The sequence below is a fragment of the Molothrus aeneus genome, chromosome 30 (assembly GCF_037042795.1).
Source record: "Molothrus aeneus isolate 106 chromosome 30, BPBGC_Maene_1.0, whole genome shotgun sequence".
Lineage (NCBI taxonomy): Eukaryota > Metazoa > Chordata > Aves > Passeriformes > Icteridae > Molothrus > Molothrus aeneus.
This window is the reverse complement of record NC_089675.1, coordinates 692,055-714,156: the sequence shown is the minus strand read 5'-3', so window position 1 is coordinate 714,156 and position 22,102 is coordinate 692,055. Positions and strand designations below refer to the sequence as shown.

The 22,102-nt window shown below is 56.1% G+C and overlaps 1 protein-coding gene and 1 long non-coding RNA gene across 3 annotated transcripts; one reads left to right on the top strand and one right to left on the bottom strand.

Annotated features, from left to right (window-relative positions):
* Nucleotides 1-759: 759 nt before the first annotated feature.
* SLC48A1 (solute carrier family 48 member 1) lies at nucleotides 760-14,538 on the bottom strand. 2 transcript variants are annotated; one of them, XM_066567861.1, is made up of 4 exons: nucleotides 14,362-14,538; nucleotides 9,933-10,100; nucleotides 8,421-8,575; nucleotides 760-1,079 (listed from the first exon to the last, which is right to left on the bottom strand). In XM_066567861.1, the coding sequence occupies exons 1-3, from the start codon at nucleotides 14,498-14,500 to the stop codon at nucleotides 8,439-8,441; spliced, it is 444 nt and encodes a 147-aa protein (XP_066423958.1). In that variant the 5' UTR covers nucleotides 14,501-14,538; the 3' UTR covers nucleotides 760-1,079; nucleotides 8,421-8,438. The 2 variants fall into 2 exon arrangements, with proteins under 2 accessions (XP_066423958.1, XP_066423957.1); XM_066567860.1 differs by lacking the exon at nucleotides 760-1,079 and having other exon boundaries at nucleotides 7,134-8,575.
* Nucleotides 14,539-15,088: 550 nt separating this feature from the next.
* LOC136568022 (uncharacterized) lies at nucleotides 15,089-18,800 on the top strand. The gene is made up of 2 exons (XR_010785169.1): nucleotides 15,089-16,333; nucleotides 18,330-18,800. It is a non-coding gene; the product is annotated as an uncharacterized lncRNA (long non-coding RNA).
* The last annotated feature ends 3,302 nt before the right edge of the window (nucleotides 18,801-22,102 follow it).

The window sequence follows — 22,102 nt, the reverse complement described above, 5'->3', positions numbered from 1 at the left end:
GGACGTTCTCGGTGCCAAGGGAGCCCCAGCCATGGAGCTCGGCAGTGGCTTTGGGGGGGTTTTAAAATGATTTTTCAACCCAGTTGACCCCACAAAGAAATATCCCCTTGTTTGGGGTGGAGGAGGAGACTTTCACCTGTGAGGGAGCCAGGTGGGGATGTGGAGCCACAGGGGTTGCAATGAGCGGGTCAGGAACTCCCAAAACCCAAAGGAAGAAGGAACCAAAGGGAGATCGGCATTCGTAGGGCTCTTGAGGAAAGGCTTCAGTCAAAATGAGCTTGAGTTTGTGTCCATTTGTCCATCCACCAGGCCATTCCTTCATCCATCCATCTGTCCATCCATCCATCCATCCATCCATCCATCCATCCATCCATCCATCCATCCATCCCCCTCATCTCCCTCATCACCCTCATCCATCACCAAATTCCTGTCAAGTAAATCCAGCGGCTCCTGGGTGGAAGTGGAAAAGGAAGAGGAACAGGAAATGGAAGAGGAAGGGGAGCAGGAAGAAGAAGGGGAAGGGCAGGACCTCTCCGCTCTCTGGGAATCCCCCAGGAGGACGGGACTGGGGCCGGATCCGGAGCCCTCCGCTCCAGCAGCGCTGCCGAGGGCTGGGGAACTGCCACCAGCTCCAGCTGAGGCTCAGCCTGTGCCTGGCCTTTATTCCTTCATTAATTCTTCTCTTTTTTTTTTCTTTTTCTTTTTTTTTTTTTATTGTTTTCCTTTTAAAAGAAAATAAAATTGAATTGAATTTCGCCAGGAGAAGGGTTCTGGCCGGGGGAGGGGAGGTTTGGGATCGGGGCTGGGATCCCGGAGCGAAGGGAGGAACACAATGAGCTTTGAAGTGCAGGAAGGAGCAGCCCCACACCCCAAGGGGCTTTTGTCCCCACATTTGGAGGGGTTGTGGTTTTTCCCTCAAACATTTCAATTTGTTCTTTCAGTGAGCGTTTTTTTGGGAGGATATTCATCCAAACTTCTCATGGAAAGGTCACGAGGCACCAAAGCGGTTTCAATAACTCCTCCAGCTCGCTGGGGGTTTTTCTGGTGCTGCTTTTGACACATCGGGGAAAATTTCAAGCCTTAAAGAAAAAGAAAACAACTGAGCCAAGCCCAGCTCACTTGACTCAGGGAGAAGTCACCAGATGGGAGATTTGAATTCCCAATTCCCACCAATTCCTGGCCCCTCTGGACACGTCCCCTCCTGGTTTCCCTCTACCCCCTCACATCCATCACCCCTCAGGAGGATTTTGGGGGCTTTTTGGGGGAATCTCCTCCCAAGAGGATTTTGGGGGCTTTTTGGGGGAATCTCCTCCCAAGAGGATTTTGGGGGGTTTTTGGGGGAATCTCTTCCCAGGGGACAAGGGGCAGGACAGCAGGAAACAGCCTCGAATGGTGCCACCAAGGGTTTAGGTTGGACGTTGGGAAAATTCCTCGTGGGCAGGACCCTCCAGCCCAGGGCAGGGGTGGGGTCCCCATTCCTGGGGGGTTTCAAAGTGGAGGTGGCACTTGGGGACATGGTCAGGGTGGCCTTGGCAGTGCTGGGGAAGCATTTGGTGCTCTCAGAGGATTTTGTTTTGCTTTGTTTTGAGATTTTCTTTCCAAGCTCCTTTTCTTTGTTCCGGAGGACAAAAATAATCCCCGTTTCATCCCGCATGAAGGAAGAAAAAAAAAAAAAAAACAACAAAAAGAAGAGGATAACGCTGATAAATGGGGAAGATGAAAGGGAGCTGGGAACAGCCGCTGCCCCTGGAGGCCGGGAAGCGCCTCGAGACCCGCAGGTTTTTCCAGTTACGGCGGCCCCGAGTGGAAACAGCTGCGGGGCGGCCAAAACCGCGCAGCATCCCCGCCCGTGTGGTTGCCGCGGCAACCGCGGGGAATTTGGGGCGCCGGGATCGGGCCGGGAAGGGGAACCCGCGGGGCTTTGATCCCGGCTGATGGATGGATGGCCCGCGATCCTTTCCCCAGCACGGTGACCTCGCGCTCCTGGAAGGCGTCGGGATCTGTCAGAACGCGGAGCTGGAGGTGGAACGGGGGCCAGGGGGTCCCGGGGGGTCCCGGGGGTTCCTGGGAGCGATCCCAGAGTTTTCCTGTGGGATGGGGTCGGGATGAGCCACGGGAGGGACCCCACGGGTGCTGCCCCCCATCCCTGGGCTGGGCCCATCCTGTTCCACTTAATTCCGACACGTGAAAGTTTCTTCTCCCTTTTCTCCCCCATCTGCTCCCATCTGGCCATCAAAGCAGCCAGGAACTGTCCTGAGCTCTCCCAGCACAGAGCTGGGAATGCTGGGAATGTTGGAAATGCTGGGATGAGCCCCTCTGAGCCCTTCCTGACCTCCAGAGCTGCCCTTGGGTCGGCACCGACCCCGAATCCTGCCTGGATCTGCCATGGATCCCTTAAGGATCCTGCTGAGGAGAAAAGGTCCCCATGAGCTTCCCCCATTTCCTCCAGGTCTCTCCTCCTGCTTTGTCCCCCCGGAGCTCCCCAGGAGGAGTCCCCAGGGGCTGGGGATGGGGACAGCAGGGGACAAACAAGGATTCCCGGGGAATGGGAGCAAGGGGACTCTGCAGGCCAGGAAAGGAATGGGAAGGAGGGAGCGGGAGCTGCTGTCCTGCACCTCGGGAGCGAATCAAAACCCCTGGGAGTGTCCAAGGCCGGGCTGGGATCCTCCAGCATCCAACTCCTGGGCACCTCTGGCAGCTCTGACTCCAGTTCCAGGCATCCCGAGGAGCACCCATGCCCTTTGTCTCCCCACTTTCTCCTGCACACGATCCCCAATCCCAATAAAAATCCCAATAAAAACCCCAACAAGGCCAGAAAATTAGATAATTTTTCCTCCCTCAATGCACTGAACCTGGTTCGCTTTAAAGGGAATTGGATTTGGGAAAATCTGTGTGGTTTGTGTGCAGGGAGCTGGGGCAGATCCAGAAAAAATCCCAAAAACTCCATCCCGCCCTCGGCCTGCCCCACGCTGAGCCACAGGATCCTCCGGTGGAGCATCAGCTCAGGAATTTGTGGGAATCAGCACCCGCTCAAGAATTTGTGGGAAAGAGGAGTCCAGGAGTGCCCTTAGCAACCAGACAAACATTTGTGGGGGTTCTGTTCCATCCTGGAGGGAAAAACCCTCTGGAAAAATCCAGGAATGGCGGTGTTGGGAGGGCAGGGGGTGAATTTGCCCCAGGGGTCCCTTCCCAGAAGATCTTCCCCATGGAGCAGACCTTGGATGCTGCTCCCACACAAACTCATCCCTCATGCTCCTGCTCACGGCAAACCTGACAGGAATTTGGGGTTGGGAACTGGGAGGGAGCAAAAATGGGAACAAAATTGGGGTTTTTTTTATCCCAGAGCTGGGTCCCATCCAGGGGAAGAGGGAGACACTCTGGAGAACCTGCAGTAAATCCCAGTTTTCCTTGGGATGTTATCCAAGAGAAGCAGAGCCTGTGAGCAGGATGGGGATGGGGAGAGGATGGATGGATGGATGGAGGGATGGATGGATGGATGGATGGATGGATGGATGGATGGATGGATGGATGGATGGATGGATGGATGGATGGATGGATGGATGGATGGATCCATGGATGGATGGATGGATGGATGGGTGGATGGATGGATCCATGGATGGATCCATGGATGGAACCACATCCCAGAGGAACGCTGAATTATTTTTGTGGGAGCAGCTCTGAGATCCCTCAGAGCTGCCTCCGGTTCCTGCCTCTCTGCTGGGCCAAACTGGAGCCCAAAGGGGGCTCAGAAAAGCCCCTGGAGCTGCAAACCACGCCCGGAGCCACTGCCCATGGATGTCCCCAGCCCCTCAGACCATCCAGGGTGGGGGTTCCTGGCAGGAGCAGGGAAAGGACCCCACTGTCCCAGAGCTCTCCCCATCCCAGAGCCGCCCCCACCCCCTCGCAGCCCCGCAGCACATCTGGGACACCCCTGGAGCCTTCAAAGCCGTGTCTGGGGAGAGACGAAAGGCCCGGCTCAACTCCTGGCCGGAGATGAAAGGAAAGCTCTCCCTCGGCGGCTGGAACGAGTTCGCGGTGCTCCGGAGCGGGGCTGCAGGGGCCCATTTCCTGCCCGCCTTTCCAGAGGGACTCCGCAGCACATTCCCGGGGTGGCCAAGCCCGAGAGGGCTCCGGGCTGCCCGAGGGGCTCCCGGGATGCATCCCTCATCTGGGGGGGATGAGGGGCAGTGGGACGGGGAGGGAAAAGCTCCTCCAGGACCAGCCCGGGGCGGGGGAGCGGCTGCCGGGCGGATGCGAGCGACAGATTTTCCTCATTTCGTCCCAGGAAATTCTATTCCGATTAAAAGGCGTTTGATCTGCGCGGAGCGGGCGGGGGGAGGCCGGGCTGGGGTTGGGTTTCTCTGCCATTGTTGGGCTTTATGGGGGTTTGTGAAGCGGCTCAAAGCTCCCAGGATTTCGCGGCTGCAGGATGTGGAGTTGAATTTTGGGGTTTGTGAAAAGGTGGAGGAGGAAGGGATGGAGCCATGAGCGTCCCAGGGCTCCTCCTCTGCCGGTTTTCCAAAGGGTTGATCCCTCTCCATCAGGGAAGGGGAATCCTCCAGCTCCTCACCCCCTCCATCACCAGGAATTAAAGGAATAGAAGGGTTCTTCCCAGGCTGCAGAAATGTCCCAGTGTCCTGGGGACTTGGGGGTTCTCAGGGGGACCACGGGGTCTTGTGGAATTTGGGAAGGAATGAAGGGAAGCAGGGACCCTTCCTTGGGAAGTGGTTCCAGCCCAGCTTCAGGCTGAGAAGGAGCAGAGGGACCCCCAGAGGGGCCGGGACCCCACGATGACCCCTTTGCCTTGGCCCCTTTGGGCTCTCCACAAACCCCAAACCCCATCCTGAAGGCTCTTCCCAGCTATCCCAGCCTGGGGATGTTCAGCCTCCTCATTAAGCACTGGGCCCATATTGAATCGTTTTATCCCTTTGGTTGCTCTCCAAGCTGAGAACTGTCCTAAAAATAACCATTCCCAGTTCTGTGTGTGATGTTCCCCCCCCTTTTCCCAGCCCCTGGCTCCGTCCCAGCTCCCCCAGCTCCGGTGAGTTCATCCCGACACCAAAACTGCTCCGCTGGGGATCTTTAATCCCAGAGCTGCTCTCACCCAAAGCCCGGCTGGAGCACGAGGATTCCCTCGGCAATGGCAGCAGACTGGGCTCGTGTCCGAGCATCCGGCGCTCTCCCAGCTGGACACAGCCCTGGGAGCCAGGACACTCCTTTGGGATTCCTGGCTCCAGCCCCAAGCTCTTCCTCAGGGACTCTTCCAGATCCCCAGGATGCCGTGAGTGAGGTGGAATTTGGGGGATTTTCTGATTTTTCCCAGCTGGGGAACAAAGGGCAAATCCAGGCTGAGCCAGCGCCGTGTCCAGGGAGCAGGGACACCACGTGTGGTGACATCCCCGTGTCCTGGAAGGTTTGGGACACACTCCTGTCCGTGCCTGTGCACTTCACCCTTCTAGCTCCAATGCCCAGGGAATGCCACAGACTTTCAGGGGAAGGATTCCCTGGGAACAGCAACCTGCAGGTTCCTCCAGGTCTGTCCCCAAGCCCAGACCCTCCTGCAGGTCCCTCTGGGTCTGTCCCCAAGCCCAGACTGTGCTGCAGGTCCCTCTGGGTCTGTCCCCAAGCCCAGACTGTGCTGCAGGTCCCTCTGGATTTGTCCCCAGACCCTCCTGCAGGTCCCTCCAGGTCTGTCCCCAAGCCCAGACTGTGCTGCAGGTCCCTCTGGGTCTGTCCCCAAGCCCAGACTGTGCTGCAGGTCCCTCTGGATTTGTCCCCAGACCCTCCTGCAGGTCCCTCTGGATTTGTCCCTAGACCTTCCTGCAGGTCCCTCTAGGCCTGTCCCCAAGCCCAGCCTGTCCCCAAGGCCAGCACCACCCTTTGAAAGGCCCAGGACCCCTCTGCTGCAGCCCCAGAGCTGCTCTGGGGACACCCAGCCAGGACTGGTGTCCCTGCACACGAGGACAGTGTCCCCAGCACCTTCCTCCCCCCCCCAAAGCCACCTGGAGGGTCCCCAGCCCCACGAGGCTCATCCGGAGCCTTTGAGGCGCCGCTTCCGCCCTCGCCACATCTTGAGAGCAGATTGGGAAAATGCAAAAAACCTGTGCTTCCCCTCTGGGTGCCTTTGAATCCCTCCACGGGCAGGAAAAGTGGGACTGGAGCCACTGCTGGACCTTGGGAGGTGCTGAGACCCCCCCCAGTGGGTCCCAGTGGGTCCCACAAGGGCCCTCCATGACCCTAAATACCCCCCAAAATCCAGCAGAGGCTCCCCAGTTCCTGAAGATTCCTCAGGCAGCCCAGCACTAGGGAGTGAGGAATGCTGCAAAGGGAAAAATGGGCAATTCCATGAAAAATGGGCAATTCCATGAAAAATGGGGCTGGGAAAGGCTGGTGCAGGCAGAGAATGGGGTGGGGTGGCTGCGACTTTGTGGGGGCTGAGGGGAGAGAAGGGGATGGGTTTGAGTCTCCTGGGAAGTTTTTGGAGCCACCAGGGCCTCTGTCCTCTCCTGCCCCAGTGCCAGGGGATGGGAATTCCAGCTGGGATCCTTCCCTCACCCCAGGGCTGGGTCCTTGTGGGGACTTGGGTCACCCCTGCAGGGCCACGCTGAGCTCCTTGGTGGCCCCCAGGCACAGGGATGTCGCTGTTTTGGGGATATCCCCGGTTTTGGGGTGTCCCAGGTGGTTTTGGGGTGTCCCAGGTGGTTTTGGGGTCTCGTTCGCCCCCCCCAGCCCGGGCTGTGCCACTGCCGCCCTCTGGCGGCTCCTGCGGGCCCTGCACCCGGTGTCCCCAGGGTGTCCCCAGTGTGTCCCCTCCCCTGGACCCCACTCCGTGGTCAGTGATGGGATTGGGATGGGACTGGGAATGGGAACTCACTCGGGGCTGGCCCCAAAGCCCCCCTGAAGCCCCCCCTGCCCCTCGCCCGTTTCCAAAGAAAAGGGATGGAATCATCATCACTTCCCCAAAAATCCCTTTGGGCTGAAATCCCCGAGTCCCAAGGGATTTGTGAGGGGAAAATCCACCTCAGACTCCCTGTGGATGAGGAAGTGAGGGGTTAAACACTCCCCAACACCCCAAAAGGGGCCATTCCCACCCGTCCTTCCCAGGATCCCAGGGAACTCCAGTGCAGCCAGGCTGGTGAGGGAGGGCTGTATTTGTGGTGGCACACGGTGACAGCAAGGGTGGCACCGACCCCGGCACCCCCGAGGTGCAAACCAGGAGGAATCCATGTAAAAATAGAGGGAATATTTACACACAGCATCCTTTAAAAAGCTGGGATGTGGGGTGGGAACTCCAGGGCTAGAACATGGCCCAGGGCTGGGTTTAGGGACTCCAGCACGTCACAGCCTCACCCCAAAGCTGCTCCTCAATCCATGGGCTCACCTGAGCAGCCTCTGTCCCCTCCCCTCTCCTCCTGCTTCCACAAAAACTTTTTTCCTTATTTTTTTCCCCAGGAATCCTCTCCCTGAGGCTCAGGCAGGTCAAACCTTGGCCCTGTGCCCCTTTCCTCTTAACACCTTTTCCCTACAACTGCTGCTGCAACTTCAAGCATTCAATACAGCATTTATGGTTAAACATGGGACCCCCATTCCTTTTGAAAACCAGCCTGGGGAGCAGCCAGGGGCAGCATCCCCATCCCTGGGAGCTTTGGGATGAGCTTTGGGATGAGCTTTGGGATGAGCTTTGGGATGAGCTGTGCTCTGCCAGGAGCAGCATCCCCATCCCTGGGAGCTTTGGGATGAGCTGTGCTCTGCCAGGGGCAGCATCCCCATCCCTGGGAGCTTTGGGATGAGCTTTGCTCTGCCAGGAGCAGCATCCCCAGCCCTGGGAGCTTTGGGATGAGCTTTGGGATGAGCTTTGCTCTGCCAGGGGCAGCATCCCCAGCCCTGGGAGCTTTGGGATGAGCTGTGCTCTGCCAGGGGCAGCATCCCCATCCCTGGGAGCTTTGGGATGAGCTTTGGGATGAGCTGTGCTCTGCAGGGGCAGCATCCCCATCCCTGGGAGCTTTGGGATGAGCTGTGCTCTGCCAGGGGCAGCATTCCCAGCCCTGGGAGCTTTGGGATGAACTTTGCTCCTCTGCTGCCCCCAAACCCCAAAAGGGTTTCTGTTTCTGTTTCTGTTCTGTTCTGTTCTGGACAGGCAGAACCTGGCTGGGAGCTCAGCTGGGCCCTTCCCACGGAGCAGAGAGGGGACAAAGGAGCAGAGAGGTGACACAGGAGCAGGGCAGTGACAAAGGTGGGGACCGCCACCCCTTTGACAGCACGCAGCGCACAGGGAGCCCTTCCCTTCCCCTCCCTTCCCTCCTCCCAGAACGAGCAGCGATGAGTGAGGAAAAGCCAGCAGGAAAAGCCCTCTGTTCTGTTGGGACAGACAGACTGACAGACAGACAGACAGACAGTGTCTGTATCCACGCCTCTCACACCTTGCCCGGGGTGGGGGCTCAGAAGTCGCTGAGGATGCTGATGTCGGCGAACTCGGCGCGGTACCGGTGCGAGTAGAGGCTGAGCAGCAGCGCCCACTTGAGCGCCATGAAGCTCCACACACAGGACAGGTAATAGCTCTTGGGGTCAGTCAGGGCTGCGGGGGGAGAAAAAGGGGATTTGGGGGGAATTCGGGGGGAATTCCAGCCCCTGGAAGCTCTGCACAACCCCGGTGCTCCCTGGAATTCCACTGGAATGGGATGATTTCTACGGCTCTGCCAGCCCCACCCCGAACTCGCCTGGTTTGGGGATGGGATTTGTGGGGATTCCTGGGATTTGTGGGGATTCCTGGATTTGTGGGGATTCCTGGGATTTGTGGGAATTCCTGAATTTGTGGAGATTCCTGGATTTGTGGGGATTTCTGGATCGTGGGGATTCCTGGATCGTGCGGGTTCTGGGATCTGTGGGAATTCCTGGATTTGTGGGGATTCCTGGGATTTGTGGAGATTCCTGGATCGTGGGGATTCCTGGGATTTGTGGAGATTCCTGGATTTGTTGGAATTCCTGGATTGTGGGGATTCCTGGATTTGTGGGAATTCCTGGATTTGTTGGAATTCCTGAATTTTTGGGGATTCTTGGGATTATGGGGGTTCTGGGATTTGTGGGAATTCCTGAATTTGTGGGGATTCCTGAATCATGGGAATTCCTGAATTTGTGGGGATTCCTGTATTTGTTGGAATTCCTGAACTTTTGGGCATTCCTGTATCGTGGGCTCCCGCATCATGGGAATTCTTGGATCATGGGGGTACCTGGATCGTGGGAATCCCTAGATTTCCCTAAAAATTGTGGGGCCAAGACTTTCCCTAAAAGCCCCAATTTTCTCCCCAAACAGTTTTCCAAGAAAGGCGGGGATGGCAAACATTTGGTTTTCCTTCCAAATCTGTATTTTTAAGGATTTCACACGTGGATTTTCATCCCTTTGCAGCAGGAAAACTCCACGGGGAGTTTCTTTAGGCTGAGCCAAGGGATGTTTTTGGGGTTGTGACCCCACACAGCTTCTCCACCCCTCCCAGGACAAACCCCGTGGGGCTTCTGAGCAAACAACAAACACAGAAAACCTCCAAGAAAACAACCCCCAAACGTTCTCCCTTTGGTCTGGGGCCAAGGAAATCACGGCAGGGATTTGGGGCCATTCCTTAGGGAACCCTCAGGGGTTTGGAGCTGGGAATGCTGAGTCAGGGCTTGGAGCTGCTCCAAGAGGGATGGACTCAACCTTTGTCATGGAAATGAGGAAATTCCCAGGTTTTTTTTTGAGGGGCTTTATCATGGAAATGAGGAAATTCCCAGGTTTTTTTTGAGGGGCTTTGTCATGGAAATGAGGCGATTCCAGGTTTTTTGGATGTCACAGCGAGGCAGGGAAATGCGGTGACATCCCTGCAGGCTGTCCCCAAAGGAGGAGGTGGCAGGAGCACCCCCAGGCCTCCCCAGTATTCCCAGTCCCTCCCAGTACTCACACTGGTGCTGGGTGATGGCCAGGGCCAGGAAGGCGCAGAAGCCCAGCCCGGAGAGGGCAGAGAAGAGGATCCCGACGGAGAGGAAGAACCTCAGCCCTTTTAACCAGGTCCTCCAGTAATCCTGCAGGTACATCACATGCGTGATTAGGGCCCAGAGCGCCAGCACACCTGTCCAGGTGACAGCAGGGACATCAGAATGGTACCTATGGACAGGTAAAACACAGCCCAACCCTCCCAGAACAGCTGGGAACAGCAGCACACCTGTCCAGGTGACAGCAGGGACATCAGAACAGCCCCTCCTGCCCAAGCCCTCCCTGCAGCTGCCAGGCCCTGCTGCCCCCCCTGCCCACATTCCTGCTCAGGACAGGCTGGGTTCCCACCCTGGGAGCCCCATGGGACACCCCATGACCAATCCCCCCGTGCTGGGGGTCCCCAGGCCGGCAGGAGGGATTTGGGAGCGGGCAGATCCTGTGGCCAGAACTGCAGAGTCATCGCGCCCCAAACTGTGCCAGGGTCTGGTGACAGAGCTGAGGCCTCGAGTTCCCCAAAATCCGCCTCCCCCAGTTCCTGCTGCCCCGGGTTCCAGCGCCTTTGAGGCACATTTCAGACAGAAATGGGGAACTTGGGGTTTGGAGTCAGCAAAAAGCTGCTCCCTGCTGAGCCTGCCCGGATGACGCAGCAGAACTGCCCTGAACGCTGAGTCAAGGTTTGCTGTTCCCACCCGACATCGACATCGCTGCTGCTGCTGCTGCTGCCCCAGCTCTGGGGGGAGAGCAGCACCAGAGCCCCTCGAGCTCCCCTGACCCCGACCCAAACCTTCACCCAAACCCTGATCCAAACACTGATCCAGTTCCAATCCAAACCCTGACCCAAACCTGATCTAAATCCTCACCCAAACCCTGATCCAATTCTAATCCAAGCCATGACCCAAACCTTCACCCAAACCCTGATCCAAACCTGATCCCAACCCTAACCCAAGCCCCAATCTAAACCCTGACCGAAACTCCAACCCAAACCCCAACCCAAACCCCAACCAAACCCCAACCCAAACCCCGATCCAAACCCAATCCAAAACCCAACCCAAACCCCGATCCAAACCCCGATCCAAACCCCAACCCAAACCCCAACCCAAACCCCAACCCAAACCCCAACCCAAACCCCAATCCAAACCCCAACCCAAACCCCAATCCAAACCCCAACCCAAACCCCAATCCAAACCCCAACCCAAACCCCGATCCAAACCCCGATCCAAACCCCAATCCAAACCCCAATCCAAACCCCGATCCAAGCCCTGATCCAAGCCCAACCCAAACCCCGATCCAAGTCCTGATCCAAGCCCAATCCAAGCCCTGGCCCAGCTCTCCAGAGGCAGCTCTGGGCCAAAGCACCACCTGAAGAACCCAGGGTTTGAAACCCTTTTGACTGGGAAATGAAATACAAGTTGTGACTTTTGAAAGCTTGGGGTGTCTGCCTGCAGGAGCTGCAGGTTCAGAGCTCAGGGACTGCCCCAAATCCAGCCCTCCTGCCCTAAAGCTCCTTGTCCCTAAAGCCTGAGCCAGGGCACAAAACCCCAGAGCAGCAGCAGCAGAGCCTGGACAGCTCCAGTCCCACCCAAACCCCTCCATAAAAACGCAAATCCCCGCGGGTTTACCCCAAACCCAGGGCCCTGGAGCAGGAGCTGCTCCATCAGACACAACCCAAGGATTTCCAGCAGGGAATGCGACCCAAATTATCCCAGGATTCAAAAAAAGGAAAGCCTCAAACAGCCCCAAGGAGAGAGGAGCTGGCAGGCACCAGGGCAAGATCAATTCCTGGGTAAAAGACAAAAACCTCCCAGCACCCTTGGAAGGAGCTGAAATAAACCCCAGGAGTTCAAAGCAGGGCTGGGGAACGATTCTCCCCCACCAGAGCCAAATATTTGGATAAAATTTGGGCTGTTTGAGCTCAAGGGAAATGAATTTTCCCTCTCTGCAAACATCCAAACAAAAACTGGGAGAAACACAAGGTTTTGTCAGCCTCCTGCTCCTCCTGGAGGGATTCCTCAATCCCAGAGGAGTTTTTTTGGGAATGTTCCACGTGTCACACATGGAAATCCTGGGGAAAAACAACAAATCTGCAGCAGAGGCCAAAAAAAAAATAATCCTCAAAACAAACACAAAAATTTCAGATTTATTCCACAAGGAGCCCTCTAACTCCAGCATTCCTGCAAGGAGCACCCTGATCCCTGCTCCAAACATGTGGTGATGGCAAAGAAAATGAGGGTAAAAATGAAAGGTAACATTAAAAACCCCTGAAAATGGGGACCAATTCCAAGACTGGGTTTTTTGGTTGGTTTTTTTTTTTTTTTTTCTGTGTGTTTACAAAGCCTTCAGTCCTTTTCCAGCTAAACAATCCCCTTTTATCCACTCCAGCTGCAGCATCAGCTGGAAGGAGCTGAAATCCCCACTCCAACAGGAGCTGGAGCTTTGCCGAGTGAAATTTTGCCATTTCCACGTTTGCCAAACTTTTGCCTCTCCTGGGGGAACCCGGGAGCCTCAGCTGGGTTTGGAACAGGTCAAAAAATGGGGGGGGATTTCCCTGCCAAAACTGCTGGGGCTCCACGCTGAGATATTTTAGGAAAACAGCCCTGGGAGGAGAGGAACCTTTGGAATATTCTGGTGTTGTACCAGACCCCATGCTCAGCTCCCATTCCTTCCATTTCTCACGGTGTTTTTGCGATTCTCCAAGAGCCTCCCAAGCCCCTGTGACTGGGTGGAAATGGAATTAAGTCCCTGGGACATAAGGGGTTTCATTCCATTAACTCCAGCCCCAGCATTGTTTTCCCTCCATGGCACTTCAGACTCGGATCAAGTTTTGACTGTAAATAGCAGAGAATTAGTGAAATTTAGGGCTAATTCCCAAGCAGGAAAGGTTCTCTGGGAGATAAGGGAAATATCAACAAAGTGATTGCAGAGACAAAGCTGGAGATCTGTCAGAACCAGGAGGAATTCTCCCAGCCAGGAAGCTTGTGGATAAACATCCTCAAACACAGATCCAAAGGCACAGCAGAGGCATTAAAAAATGAGATAAACATGGACCAACAGGCAGAGCTTGGCTTAATCAGGGCACTTTGAGGAGGACCTGCAAATTCCGCTGTCAAAATTCCACTCTCAAAATTCCTCCATGAGCAAAAACACAGCAGAAAATACCTCCTTCATTTGCTCTTTCTCCTGCATTTCTGGTTCAAGATCCCCCCCCCAGTTTTGTGCCACCCAGCAAAGCAAAGTGTGGGAATTCTCTGCTGAATCCCAGCTCCAGCTGGAATTAAAAGCTTTTTTTCTTTTTTTTTTCTTATTTTTTTTTCTCTTGAGGGAGAGGAAGCAGAGACAAGCCCAGCCATGCACCTGGCCCCTGGATCCTTTCTAAATTTTAACTTCACTTTCTACTGTTCGTCTGGCAGGAATTCAGCCAGGGAAGCCCTGGAGCTGCAGGACTCTGTCCTGCTCCACCCCAGTCATTAACCCAGAGCCAAAAACCCCCCAAACCTCCCAGATTTCTGGACACATCAGGTGCAGTTTCACCCCTGAAACCCAAACCCCTCGTCCCGAGGGTCTGCTTCCAGCATTTGGGGAAATCGGGAGGATTTCTTTGCTTCCCTGAAAACGTCAGCCCCAAGGAAGGGGCTCCTCAGCCCCACTGGTGTCCTGACACCCCCTCAGCTCTGACACCCCCTCAAATGTCCCCTCAGCCCCGAGATCCCCCCTCAAACCCTCAAACCTCCCCTCAGCCATGGGGAAGGGGCTCCTTGGCCCCACCATGGCCCTCACAGCCCCCTCAGGGATGAGGAAGGGGCTCCTCACTCCCCCTCAGCCCTCAAACCCCTCACGGCTGAGGAAGGGGCTCCTCTCACCCCTCACAGACCCCTCATGGGCTCCTCACATCCCTCACTCCCCTCATGGCTGAGAAATGGGCTCCTCACATCCCTCATTCCCTCATGGCTGAGGAAGGGACTCCTCACATCCCTCATTCCCTCATGGCTGAGGAAGGGGCTCCTCTCACCCCTCACAGTCCCTTCATGGCTGAGAAATGGGCTCCTCACATCCCTCATTCCCTCATGGCTGAGGAAGGGGCTCCTCACATCCCTCACTCCCCTCATCCCTGAGGAAGGGGCTCCTCACATCCCTCACTCCCCTCATCGCTGAGGAAGGGGCTCCTCTCACCCCTCACAGCCCCCTCAGCCATGGGGAAGGGGCTCCTCACATCCTCTCAGTCCTCACAGTCCCCTCATGGCTGAGGAAGGGGCTCCTCGGCCCCACGGCCGCCCTGACCCGGTCCCTCCCTCACGCCGATCCCGCTCAGCCCTCCCGGCCCGGCCCGGTGCCCGCTCGTCCCCCGGTGCCGCACCCCAGAGCCCTCCCGGCCCGGTGCCCGGTGCCCCCCGGTGCCGTACCCGAGAGCCCGCCGGCCGCAGCCGTGCCGGGCTGGCGCAGCGCGGGCACCACGCTCCAGGCGCAGAAGGCCGAGAGGCCGCTCAGGGCGCCGAAGGACGCGTAGGCGACACGGAGCGCCAGGGCCCCGTTCAGCGCCATGGCGGCCTCGGCGCGGCCCGCCCACGGCACCGGGACACGCCCCGGGAACGGCGACGGCACCGGGACACGCCTCGGGACACGGCACCGGGACACGCCCCGGGACACGGGACTCGGGGACGGGACGCGGGAACGGGATCGGGACACGCCTCGGGAACGGGGACAGGACACGGGACACGGCACCGGGACACGCCCCGGGACACGGGACTCGGGGACGGGACGCGGGAACGGGATCGGGACACGCCCCGGGAACGGGACAGTCCCTGGGACACGGCACCGGGACACGGCACCGTCCACCGGGACCTGGACACGCCCACAGAAACAGGACACGCCCACAGACACCGGAACACGCCCGCAGATACCGGGACACGCCCATATCACCGGGACACGCCCCCGCCCCGCCCCGTCCCAGCGCGCCCCCTGGCGGCCGGGAGGACCGAGGAGGGGACACGAAGGGACGAGGACACCGCCGGGGGGGACACGGGAGGGACCCGGGGGCGTGGGGACACCGCGATCCCGCGGGACGCAGCTGGGGGACACGGGCGGCACCGGCAGGTGGGGAGCGTGTGGCGCTGGGGACATCTCCGAGTGGCTTTCGCTTCCCCCCGGCCCATCCTGTGGGATTGCGGTCTGGGGACACCTCATCAAAATCCTCGAAGACTCTCTGGGGCTTTTCCGTTCCCTTTTCTCCCTTCCCCTTTTTATTTGGTTTTTTTTTGTTGTTGTTGTTGTTGTTTTTTTAAACATTCTTCCCCTTTCTGAGCCCTTGGCTGGGTCCGGCTCTGCTTCATCCGCGGGGGCAGAAATTTCCAGTGAGGACTGGGGTGAAAATGGGATTTTCCCATCATTAATCAATTGTCCTGCGAGCGCCACGGGGACAGAAATTCGGCTTTTCCCGAATTTCCCGGTTCAGCCTCCCCCAAGAGGATCTTTGGGAGCGGGGAAGCTCGGCTGGGCTGCTCTAGATGGCAGCAGCCTCCTTCCCTTTCCCGAGCCATTCCCCGCTCTTCATCCACCTCCCCACCCCTCCTCCTCCTCCTCCTCCATCTCCCTTCCCCCGTCTCCACCCATCCCTGGGTGTCTCCCCCTGGAATTCAGGTTTTGGGGGGGTTGGACAGGGCTTGGAGCGCCCTGGGACGGGGGAATTGTCCCTGTCCTTGGAACGGGACAAGGTTCCTGTTCCTCCACCCAGCCCGCAGCTCCCACCCTGCTGAGGGACCCAAAACTCCACCCAGTTTGACCCAAAATTTCCCCCCAATATGACCCAAAATTCCCCCCCAGTCTGACCCAAAATTTCCCTCCAATTTGATCCAAAATTCCCCTCCATTTTTACCTAAAATTCCCCCCAACTTGACGCGAAATTGCCCCCCAATTTGACTTAAAATTCCACCCAGTTTGACCCAAAATTTCACCCCAATTTGACCAAAAATTCCCCTCCAATTTGACCCAAAACCCAGTGAAATCCCAAAACCCCAGTGACATCCCTAAAACTCAGCGACACCCCAAAACCCAGTGACACCCCAAAACCCCCGTGAAATCCCAAAACCCAGTGACACCCCAAAAACCTCAATGACCCCAGTGAAATCCCAAAAACCCCGTGACACCCTAAAACACAGTGGTACCCCAAAACCCTGTGAAACCCCAAAACCCCCATGAAAACCCCAAAAACCCCATGAAAACCCCAAAACCCCGGCTGTCCTTGCCCAAGGACTCGCAGCTCCCGCCCCGCCGTGGGATTTTGAGCGTAAAAACCTCGAGAGCAGCGAAGCAAAAATTCCATTTCCTGCTGCGGCTGCAGGAATGCGGGAGCGGAACGAGCGGCGTCAGCAGCGCCAGGTGAGATCAGAGATCGGCTCCTCCTCGCCCCGTTCTCCCTCTCACGCCCAATTCCCCCCGGGAATTCGGGGCCGATTTTGTCATCCCGGCTCTGCTGACTCTGCCCGAGCCTTGGAGATGCTCTGGGCTGATTTTTGTGCAGGTGGGAAACGGCTCAGGGCTGAGGAGGAGCGAAGTCTGGGGTTGTTTTTTTGATTTTTTGGGGTGTTTTTTTGTTCTTTTTTAGAGGTTTTTTGGGAGTTTTTTTTGGTTTTTCGGGGTTTGTTTCAGGACGTGTTTTTTGTTTTTCTTGGTTTTTTTGTTTGTTTTTTTTTTTTTTTTTTTTTTTTGTTGGTTTGGTTTGGGGATTTTTTTTTTGTTGTATTTTTTATTTTTTGGTTCATTGGCTGGTTGGGTTTTTGTGGGCTTCTTTTGGTTTTTTGGTTTGTTTGGGGTGTTTTTGTTTTTGTTTTCACTTTTTGACCCAAAATTGGCTTCCTCAGCACTGCCCACCTCAGGCACCTGGATTTTCCAAAGGTGGATGGGATGGAAATGAGGATGGGGAGGAGGAGGAGGAGGAACCGCACCAGGTGGGAACAGCGATGTTCCTGCTCCTCCATCCCATCCTGGCCCAGCAGTTCCCACCCTTTTTTTTTCCCACTTTTTGACCCAAAATTTGCTCCCCAGCCCCTCGGCACTGCCCACCTCAGGCAGCAGCTCCTGGTGACACCGGGATTTTCCAAAGGTGGATGGGATGGAAATGAGGACAAGAGGAGGAGAAGGAGGAGGAACCACTCCAGGTGGGAACAGCGATGTTCCTGCTCCTCCATCCCAGCCCAGCCCAGCAGCTCCCACTCATTTTTTTCACTTTTTGACCCAAAATTTGCCTTCTCAGCACTGCCCACCCCAGGCAGCAGCTCCTGGTGACACCGGGATTTTCCAAAGGTGGATGGGATGGAAATGAGGATGGGGAGAGGAGAAGGAGGAGGAACCACTCCAGGTGGGAACAGCGATGTTCCTGCTCCTCCATCCCAGCCCAGCCCAGCCCAGCAGCTCCCACTCATTTTCTTCACTTTTTGACCCAAAATTTGCCTTCTCAGCACTGCCCACCCCAGGCAGCAGCTCCGGGTGCCACCTGAGGTGACACCTGAGGTGCCACCTGGGTTTCCAGGGCTGTGGACCTTGGCCCCGCTCCCCAGCACCTGTGGCCGGGTTGCCCGGAGCTTTCCCGGTTATTGCTCCTGCCCGAGCCTCGGGAACAGCTGGGAAACAGCCGGATTTACCGGATGAGGGATCCTTCCTCCTCCTCCCTCCTCCTCCTCCCTGCCGGGGCTGGAGCTGGGAACAAAAGGAGGAAAATCAGCCGGGATGGGGACAGCCCTGTTTGCTTCCCGACAGCTGGGAACAGCCTGGAGTTCTGTGCTGAGGGTTTGGCCTTGAGGCCGTTTTGTTTTGCCCCTTTTAAAGGAACATTTCAGCCATGGGAGGAACTGGGACTGAGCCCCCAGAAATGCCAAAGGCCCAAAGGGGAAAGGAAGAGGGAAAAGTTGAGGAAATGGGGAGGTCCCAGCTCGTCCTGGTGTCAAATCCCATCTTTGGGGAAAACCAAAGCCCATCTTTAAGAAAAACAAATCCCATCTTTGGGAAAAAGAAACAAATCCCATATTTGGGAAAAAACAAACAAATCCCATCTTTGGGAAAAACAAATCCCATATTTGGGAAAAACAAACAAATCCCATCTTTGGGAAAAACAAATCCCATCTTTGGGAAAACCAAAGCCCATCTTTGGGAAAAACAAATCCCATCTTTGGGAAAAAGAAACACAAATCCCATATTTGGGAAACAGAAACAAATCCCACCTCTGGGAAAAACCAAATCCCATCTTTGGGAAAAACAAATCCCACCTTTGGGAAAAGCATTGGTTTTCTTTCTCCTCTCTCTGGGTTACTGGGGGGACTCAGTGACCTTAGCAGGCTTTTCCAACCTGAACAATTCCACTTTTTCCACTTTTCCACAGTTTCCTGGACGCTCGGCTCTTGCTGGACTCAGATCTGAGGCGTCTGCAGCTCCTCGGAGACGCAAATCTGGGAATTGTTTCAGGAAGGAGCCGAGCGGGCACGGAAAGACCGGGAGAACAAGACCCATCACGTTCCCCGGATGATAATGAGGGAATGAAATTAAACCACCTGGGAGACCAAAACTCTCCTTCCTTCCTCCCTTCCTTCCTTCCTCAGGAGCAGCTTCTCCTTCACAGCAGCAATTCCTGCCTGAGCTATCACCCGTGGACGATCCAGAAATGAATCACACCCAGAATTGGGGAATGCAGCTCAGATAATTCCTAAAGCTGCTGTTCCAACCCAATAAAACCCCGTGTAACAACAAGGGGTGTCCCATAATTTGTGTTAATTCCGGAATTGCTGCTAATTCCGGCCCAATTAGGAGATAAAACACGGCGCTGGAGCCGCTTATTAAATTACAAATCATCCCAGCTAAATCCGAGGATTATTTAACACCGAGGGTTTGGGGGAACTGCGCCGGAATAAGGATGTCAGGGGAGCAGGGGCGTTAATCAAAGTAATGAAAACATAAATTAGGGGAGGCTGGGCCAATAAACAGGAAATAAATAGGGTTGGAGGGAGAGAAATACATAAACCAGCAGCATTAAAGGATAAACCCACGCTGTTTGGAGCGCTGTAAATTCCCAACCGTTTTCCCCAGGATTGGATTTTCAGGGCTGATTTGTGGCCGTGTCCCGGTGAACCGGGGAGATGATAAATATGGGAGATTTCCTGCACCCCCAGCTGCCAGCCAAACCTCCTGGGGGACACCCAGAGCTCCCAGGTCCCTCCTGGAATTTCTGCCCTGCCCAGGGACGAGACCCGGCTGCTCATTCCCAGGAAACGGAGCCAAAATAGGGGATGGAGTGAAAATATTGGGATTTAACTCGGATTTCACTCCGTTCTGCCTTTGGGGGGGCTGAAGGACAGGGAGCAGGGTCAGCTGGATCTGCAAATCCAGTTTAGGATTTGGGAGCAGGGTCAGATGGATCTGCAAACCCAGTTTAGGATTTGGGAGCGGGGTCAGCTGGATCTGCAAACCCAGTTTGGGATTTGGGAGCGGGGTCAGCATTTGCTGCCCTGTGGATCTTTTTATCCCTTTAGGATTTGGGATTTGGGGAAGAGATTCCTGCCAGGAGGGTGGCGAGGCCAGGGCTGCCCCAAAGCCAGCGGAGCTCGGCAGGGACCCGCCGTTAATTAACGATCGTCCAAGCGGAGCCGAACGAGCCGGGTTAAAGGAGCGATAAGAGGCTGATAAGGCAGAGCTGGTGGGCAGGAGCGGCTGCTCCGGGCGATCCAGAGCCGGGCAGCCCCGGGGAACGGCCGGGACCGGTGACCCCGCACCCGCACCGGGCACGGCCGCGGCTCCCGAGGGCTCCCGAGCCCGGCAAGGGCAGCGCGGGCACTGGGAGGGGTGGGAATGTCCCTGGAGGGGGATGAGGGACCAGGGACACCCCAGGGACACCTCAGGGATGCGGGAAATGCATTTGTGGAAAATTTGACAGGCCAAGAAACGTTTATATTATGTATTATAATGGTATAATACATATAATTATATCGTATTTATATAATTCATACATATAATTTATATATCTCTATACATATAATTATACAATATTTTAAATTAAATAGGTTATATTTTACATATTAAAATTTAAAATATATTATATTAAATATATTATATTAATTATATTATATTATATTATATTATATTATATTATATTATATTATATTATACTATATTATATTATATTATATTATATTATATTATATTATATTATATTTTGTATTATAATTAAGAAATAGTCTGCTTCTGATTGTGATAGCATGAATTATAACATCTGTACTGTCTCACCCTTCTCACAGGACTAAAAATAGAAAAATGGGAGCCATTCCCAGGAATGAAGGGTGGGGGGACCCTCATTGCTGGGTCTGAAATGGGATTGGGAATGGGAGTGGGATGGAAAGGGTGGGATAGGATAGGGTGGGGTAAAATGGGATTGGGATGGGATGGGATTGGATTTGGATGGGATAGGATGGAATTGGAACGGGATGGAAAGGGTGGGATATGATAGGGTGGGATAACAGGGAATATGACAGGATGGGATAGGATGGGATTGGGATAGGAATGGGGTTGGAATGGGGTAGGATGGGATGGGATTGGGATAGGAATGGGATTGGATAGAGTGGAATAAAATGGGATAGGGATGACATTGGGATGGGAATGGGGTTGGAATGGAGTGGGATAAAATGGAATGGGACTGGGACGGGGAACATTGGGATGGGAATGGGGTTGGAATGGGGTGGTGGAGCCTCATCCAGAGGAGGAGCCGCCCGCAGTCCCCCCGCGGGGCCGGGGCAGGTGCCTCTGCTCTCCTTGGGCTGCCGGGGTGGGGCTGCCCGGGCCCCAGGGGCCGCTGCCTTCCTCAGGCCTCTTCCTCCTTCCCTTAATGAGCTCTGATTTGCATGGGGGGACGTGTCTGTGCACGGCCGGGATCCCGGGCCCGGCCGAGGGGAGCCCGGCTGGGAGAGCCCTGGGAGCAGCTCCTGGGGAGGGGGAATCCGGCCCGGGGAGGTTCTGGTGCTCCCACAGCCTCCAGGAATCCCAGGAAAAGCGTCCTGGGCCTCCAGGTGCTCGCAGAGGCAGAGGGGGAGGAAGGTCAGGATCTGTCCCTGTCCCGCTGCTCAAGGATGTGCCCAAGGGAGGCCCCAGCTCAGAGGGACAGATTGGGGACCCCGGTGTGACCCCCAGGGCCGCTCGGGTGCCTGGGCAGGAGGGGGAGCAGGGGAGGCTCAAGGATCTTCCCCAAATTCCTCGAATCCAGCTGAGGATTCCCATCTCTGCTCTAGCTGGGGTGGGGGCCGATTTAAAGGCAGATTTGGATTTTAAAAATCGGGATTTATTTCAGAAGCTGAAATTTTTGGCAGAAACCCCTCTCCTTTTTGGCCAAAAACCCCAGTAAAAGCTCTCCCAGAACCGCTGGGCCCCACCCCAGCTTTGCTCCAGCTGGGGGCTGGGGGCTGGGGGCCACGTCCCCAGTATGAACCATTCCCAGTAAGAACCATTCCCAGCATGAACATTCCCAGTATGAACCAATCCCAGTGCAATCCATTCCCAGTATGAACCATTTCCAGTACGAACCATCCCCAGTGCAAACCATCCCCAGTGCAAACCATTCCCAGTGCAATCCATTCCCAGTATGAACCACTCCCAGTACAAACCATTCCCAGTACAAACCATTCCCAGTATGAACCATTCCCAGTACAATCCATTCCCAGTATGAACTGTTCCCAGTACGAACCATTCCCAGTACAAAGCCCCTCCCTCTTCCAGCCTCTCTGGGTCCCCCCACCAGGCAGGGCAGGGCAGCCCCCCGTGACCCCCCCAAACCCCGGGGTTTGAGGTGCTCAGGGACTCCTGGAGACCCCCAAAACCCAGTCCCGAGGATCCCGGCGCTCCCGGGGCTCCCGGGGGTCCCAGAGAGTCCCGGCTGTGCCTCCCCCCATGGCCGAGGGCGGGTCCCGGGGGTCCCAGGTGTCCCAGAGGGTCCCGGCTGTGCCTCCCCCATGGCCGAGGGCGGGTCCCGGGGGTCCCGGGGGTCCCGGGGGTCCCAAAGGGTCCCGGCTCTGCCTCCCCCATGGCCGAGGACGGTTCCCGGGGGTCCCTCCCCCCGCGGGGTCCCGGTGCGGGGCCGTGGGAGCCGGGGAGGGGCCGCGGGCGGAGCTGCCGTGC